The following is a 6038-nucleotide window of genomic DNA, read 5'->3' on the forward strand; positions in this document are numbered from 1 at the left end:
GCGCCCCGCGGCCCCGGCGGGGGGCCTGTCCGCCATGGAGCCGCTCATCGGGCGGGGGGGGGGCCCGCACCCCTCCACTCCCCCCCGGGCGGAGGGTCCTCCCTGCCGCCCCCCCCCCCCGAACCGCCCCGCTCACCTCGGAGGCGAGGCTAAGAGACGCTCCCGCTCATCCGAGAGTGACATCACCGCTTCTCGCAGTGACGTCACCGGGGCATGACGTCACGAGGGGCGGCGCGGACTCCAGCGGCCGGGGCAGGTGCGGGGTAGGGGGGGAGGTACCGAAACCCGGCGCTGCACCGGCCCCAGTCGGGTCACGCGTGGGGCAACGGCTGGTAAGGCGCCGCCGGAGCGGATCTGCCACGGGAGGACGGGTGCTGCCCCCCCCCGACTATGCCCCCCTCCCCGGCGTGTGCCCCCCGCGCGTGTTCTGCGCCCCCCTGCAGCTGGCACGAGGCCATGCCGGTGGGGCTGGAGACACGAACCCGCACGCACCCGGACAGACACACACGGACTCGGACACCCTCCCCCCCCCGCAGCCGGGACCCAGCGCCCGGAGCCGCTTTGGGGGCCGGTGCCGGCAGCTCCCCCCCGGCTGCTCCCGCCCCGCGGGGCCGGCACCCCCCACCCCCCCCGCCCGGGCCCGTACCGGGTAACATCTCCCCCGCATCCCCGGCCGTGCCGGACCCCCCCGAGGGGACCCTTCTGCTCTCGGACGCGGGGCAGTGCGGGGGCGCGGGGGGCCGGGGGCACGGGGATGGGCGCAGCCGGGCCGAGGGCTCCGGTCGGGGGGCTCTGGTGCTCCGGCGAGGCCCCCCAGGCCCGGGTAAGCCGAGAGAGCGGAGCATCCCCCCGGTGTGTGCTCGCGGTCCGGGGGGTGCGGGGGTGACCGTCCGTCCGTCCCGCCGCCAGAGCCCCTCCGCGCTCCTTAATAAGGTGTCGCCTTTATTCCAAGTATTTACACCCGGGCGGGCCGGGCCGGGCCCCCCCGTGCCCCCGGCTCTCGGGGCGGCAGGGCCGCGAACGGGCCGGCGGGACAGACACGATAGAAAATAAAATTAAAAAAAAAAAAAAAAGGAAAGACGGACAAAAAAAGAAAAAAAAAGCGAAAAATTGCACCAATTCCCCCCGGGGCGAGGGCAGCGCGGCCGCCCCGTCCAGCCCGGCGGCTCGCTCAGTCTCGGTGCCGGCCCGGGACCCCCCCCGGTCCCCGCCGCCGCCGCCTCAGTCCCCCACGTCGATCTCCTCCTCCGAGAGCTCGGCGGCGGCGGGGCCGGTGCCGGTGCCGGTGTCGGTGCCGGTGCCGGTGCCGGTGCCGGGTCGGGGGGGGTCGGGCAGCGCCGCCAGCTGCTGGAGGGCGGCGGGGGGCAGCGCCTGCAGCGAGGCCACGTCGGCCCGCAGCTCCTCCAGGTCCCGCTTGAGCTTGGCGCGGCGGTTCTGGAACCAAGTGATGACCTGGGCGGTGCTGAGCGCCAGCCGGGCCGCCAGCTGGTCCCGGTCCGCCGGCGAGAGGTACTTCTGCCGCAGGAACCGCTGCTCCAGCTCGTAGATCTGCTGGTTGGTGAACGCCGTCCGCGACTTGCGCCGTTTCTTGCAGGCCGGGCGCTGCCCCAGGGCGCCCAGCGGCTCCCGACCTGCGGGGAGAGCGGCCTCAGCGCGGCGGCACCGGCACCGGCACCGGCACCGCGCCGAGCCGAGCTTAGCTGAGCCCGGCCCGGCCCCGCCAACCCCCGCCGCTGCGCGCCGGCCCCTTCCCAGCCGTGAAACGCCGAACCCGCGCCGAGCCGAGCCGGCCCCGGCTCAGCCGTGAAAACCGAACCGAGCCCCGGCCCTGCCCGTGACGCCCACCGGGCCCGGAGCCGCTGCCGGGTCCCCGGTGCCGGGAGCCCGGAGCCGCCCGGCCCGGCCTGGCCCGACACGGCCCGCCGCTCCCGCGCGGCCCCGCGCCGTTCCGCAGCGGCCCCGGTCCCGCCGGAGCCGCCGTTCGCTGCGGCGCGGGGCCGAGCCCACCCGTGTCCCGCCGGCAGCGCGGTCCGGCGGCCCGGGGGCTCCAGTCCGCCTGCCCCACCGCCGGCGGCTCGCCCCGGCCCCGGCCCCGGCGCCGGATCGGTCCGTCAGCCTGGCCCGCTGCCGCGGGGCCCGCACCGGGAGCCGGGAGCCCCGGGCGGCGGGTCCGGCCCGGCAGCACGGAGCGCGGCCGTTCGCCCGGGCCCCCCCCGCCTGTGCTTCGGCTCAGCCATTTTCAGGAGCCGCCGGCGGCCCCGGGTCCGCGGGGATCCCCCGGGGTCCGGTCCCCGCCGCCGCTGCCGGCGCGGCCGCAGCCCCGAGGCCCCGATCCGGGCGCTGCTGCCGGCGGAGGGGAAGAGAAACATCCGGATCGTGTCCTCCCGCGGCACCGGTAACGGCTCCGCACCGGCCGCAGGGTCCCGGTCCCGCTGCCCGCAGCGGGGGCCCCGCTCGCCGGGGACTCCCGGCCGCCGCCGCCCCGACCCACCGGGGGCTGTCACCAGTGGGTCCGTCCGTGCGGCGGCCTCCGTCACTCGTTACCGGAGCCCCGGGACGTCGCGGCTGTGCCCGTGGGTCCCACCGGGTAACGGGGCTTTACCTCAGTCCCGGAGCCCCCGATCGCTCCCGTTTCTGTCCGTCGGGGCGGAGGGGTTGGTTTTTTTCGTTTACGGCGGGAGCCCTGCTCGGCCCGGCCACGTCCGTCTGTCTGGCCGGTAACGGGGCTTTCCCTTAGTGACGGGGACCCCGTTCTGTCCGTCTGTCCGCGGTCCCGGTTCCTTTCGCCGTTGGCCGCGGGGCCGGCGCCCCGCCCGGCCGGTAAGGTGTCGGTGTTTTGTTAATGACGAGACTCCCGCTCGGCCCGGCCGCGTCCGTCTGTCCGGCCGGGTAAGGGGATTTTTTTTCGTTTACCGCGGGAGCCGCGCTCCGCCCGGCCGCATCCATCTGTCCGGCCGGGTAATGGGGTTTTTCTACCTTAATCCGGGGAGCCCCGAGCTGTCCCCTTTCTGTCCGTCTGTCCGGCCGGGCAACGGCTTTTTTCGTTAATTACAGGAGCGCTGATCCGCCCGGCGGTGTCCGTCTGTCCATCGGGGTGAAGGTTGTTTGGTTTTTTTTTTTTCGTTAATCACGGGAGCCCCGCTTTGTCCGTCCGTGTCCGTGCGTCCATCGTTAATTACCGTTCGTTTGTTAATTACCGGAGCGCTGCTCGGCCCGTCCCTGCCCAGCCGGGGAAGGGAATTTTTTTCGTTGATTAGAGGAGCCCGGCTCTGCCCGTGTCTTGTCTGTCCGGCCAGGCAAGGGGTTTTTGGTTAATCACGGGAGCCTCGCTCCGGCTGTCCGTGTCTGTCTGTCCGGCCGGGTAACGGGTTTTTTTTCTTCGTTAATTACAGGAACGCCGCTCTGCCCGTCCCTGTCCGTCTGTCCGGCCGGGTAAGGGTTTTCTTTTTTCGTTAATCACGGAGCCCCGCTCTCTGTCTGTCCATATTCATCTGCCCGTCCCGGTAAGGGTTTTTTTCGTTAACGGCGGTCGCCCCGCTCTGTCTGTCCGTGTGTCCATCCGTGTAAGGGATTTTTCGTTAATCACGGGAGCCCTGCTCTGTCTGTCCGTGTCAGCCTGTCCGTCCCGGTAAGGGTTTTTTTCGTTATCGGCGGCCGCCGCGCTCCGCCCGATGGAGGATTTTTGTCTGGGGCGGTTGCTTCTCGGTCCCTCCGTCCGCCCGCTCTCCCGGCGGGTTTCCCCGGCGAGGCCGAGCCGGGGACCGGCGGGGCCGGTTCGTTCCCGCGGGGACAGCGACCCGCCGAGTCTGCCGGGTCCGGTGCCCCGGGGGAGCCGCCGCCGGTCCGGGCCGCCCGCGGGCAGCGTCGGTGAGCGGGGAGCGGCTGCCCAGCCCCGCCGGGAACGGGTTTCGGCCGGAGCTGCCGCAGGAGCCCGCCGGGGCTCGGGGACGCCGGGGCCGGTAACGGGTTTTCGTTGCCGACGGGACCGATCCGCCGTTCTGCCCCTGCGCTCGGTCACGGTCACGGTCAGGGCTCGGCGGGGCCGGGTGCCGCCGCTCCGCCCGCCGCAGCTCGGCCGCCACCGCGGGACCGATCCGCCGCCCGGTACCGCGGCTGCCGAGGCCCGAGGCCGGGTCGGTCCCCCCCGCCTCTCTCGGTAAAGCTTGCCGGCTCCGGCCCGGCCGGTCCTCCCGGAGCTCCGGTGTCTCGGTCCCGGTCGCGGCTCACCCGCCGCCGCGGAGCGGCCTCGGCCGGGGCTCGCTCGGGCTCCCGGTGCCCGGCCCCGGGCCTCTCCCTCCCTGCGGGCCGCGGCCGCCGCCGCGGCTCCCGGGGAGCGGTGCCGGGGCTGCCCCGGCCGGGCTGCCGTGTCCCCGCGGCCCCGGGCGAGCACCGGCCCCCGCCCGGCCCGCGGCCGCCGGGTCTCTCGGCCGCGCTCACCCCTCCGGGACACGAAGGAAACTTACCGGGGCCGCGCCGGGCTGGAGGCGAGGAGGGACCCCGGCCCCGGTGCAGCCCCGGCGCCCCCCTCCCCCCCCCGCGCCCGCCGGCACCGGCACCTGCCCGGTCCCCCACCCACCCCCCCCCCCGGTCCCGGCGGACCCCCCCCCCCCGCCGCCCCGGTACCTTCGGCCGCCTGCAGCACGCCCAGCTCCAGCCCCTGGAAGGTTTTGCTGGCGAGCTCCTCCAGCGCGCAGAGCGGCGAGGACGGGGCGCAGCCGCCGCCGCGGGGCCCCGCCGCCTTCTCGGGGAGCCGGGCGGGGGGCGCGGCGGGGCCGGGACCGGGGGGGCTCCCGCCGCGGGGCCGCCCCAGGATGTCCTCGATGCCGAAGGGGGTCAGCGGCTTGTTGGAGTTGGCGGGCGGCGGGAGCTGGTCCAGGGCGCTCCGCCGGCGGCCGCCGCCCGGGGGGTGCAGCGGGGGGGAACCGGCCGCCTCCCGCGCCGAGGTCATGGCGCGTCCCCGCTCCCGCACCGGGGCCGCCTCAGCACCGCGCCCGCCTCATCCCGCCGGGGTCCCCCCCCCCACTTCTCGCCGCCGCCGTCCCGCCCGCGCATCAAGCCGCGGCCGCACTTAAACCCCGCGGGCGCAGCCCGCCCCCTCGGCGGGGGCCCGGCGGCGGCGGCGGCGGCGGCGGAGGGGAGCGCTCGGCCTCCCGGCGCCGGGAGCCGCTCGGCGGGGCTGGGCAGCTCCACGACCGCCGCCGCTGCTTTCCCCCCCCCCCCCGCCCCGCGGCTCCGGTGCTGCAGCCTTAAAGACCCGGGGCCGGGGCGGCAAATTGGGCACCGGGAGGAGGAGGAGCCACCGACGGGGAGGGGGGTGGTGAGGCGGGGGGCACCGCTCCCTCTCCGCTGCTACCGGGATGCAGACGGGGCGCAAGCGCCGCGCCTCCCCCTTGTACAGCGATTTTAATATATCCCCCCCCCCCCCCCCCCCGCCCCGGGGGGCGACCGGTGAGTGCCCGCTGCCCCCCCCGCACCCCCCCCCCATCCTCAGCGGGGCTTTTACCGTCGCAAAAAATTTATTAGCTCCCCTGCTCTAAAATGCCCCATAAAAGCACAGGGGCCGCCGCGTCTGGGAGTGATTAGGCCGCTTCGGGTGGGTTTTGGGTTTCAGAGCGCGGCCCGGCCATAAATCCCCCCCCCCTACCCCCCTGCCGCCCTCCCCAGTACAAATAGCTCCGGGATCCCGACCGCTCGTAAAATGCCCGGGGACGCCCGCACACGCAGGTGAGCCCCGGCTGCCGACACCGGGTCCATATCCTCCAGCGCGATCGGGACCGGGGGATGCCGAATCGCCTGGAGGGGTGATTCGGCATCCCCCGGTCCCGATCCTGCCCAGTGCCCCCATGGGTCTGTTGCTGGGATGCTCTAGGCCTGGCAAGGGGTGGGGGGGGAACGACACCGTGACGGTGAGGAGGGCGCAGGGGTCATGGCGGTAATGAGAGAAAATGAACCTGTGGGCGGGGGGGGCGGTGGGAGAACTGTGCCGGGCTGGGGGAGCAGGTGCAGGGGGACCCGGCAGTGCCGGTGCCGGGAGGGGT

General features: G+C 74.6%; 1 protein-coding gene across 1 annotated transcript; it reads right to left on the reverse strand.

Annotated features, from left to right (window-relative positions):
* Positions 1-922: 922 nt before the first annotated feature.
* Positions 923-5177, reverse strand: LBX2 (ladybird homeobox 2). Its single transcript, XM_052811370.1, has 2 exons — positions 4624-5177; positions 923-1631 (listed from the first exon to the last, which is right to left on the reverse strand). The coding sequence occupies exons 1-2, from the start codon at positions 4946-4948 to the stop codon at positions 1222-1224; spliced, it is 735 nt and encodes a 244-aa protein (XP_052667330.1). The 5' UTR covers positions 4949-5177; the 3' UTR covers positions 923-1221.
* Positions 5178-6038: the final 861 nt, after the last annotated feature.

This window comes from Harpia harpyja, chromosome 2 (genome assembly GCF_026419915.1).
Source record: "Harpia harpyja isolate bHarHar1 chromosome 2, bHarHar1 primary haplotype, whole genome shotgun sequence".
NCBI classification, from domain to species: domain Eukaryota; kingdom Metazoa; phylum Chordata; class Aves; order Accipitriformes; family Accipitridae; genus Harpia; species Harpia harpyja.

Coding starts and splice junctions, on each gene's coding strand:
- LBX2 (XM_052811370.1), bottom strand. CDS start 4,948: ATGACCTCGGCGCGGGAGGCGGCCGGTTCCCCCCCGCTGCACCCCCCG. Junction 1,632..4,623: donor CGTGCTGCAGGCGGCCGAAG/GTACCGGGGCGG, acceptor CTCTCCCCGCAG/GTCGGGAGCCGCTGGGCGCC.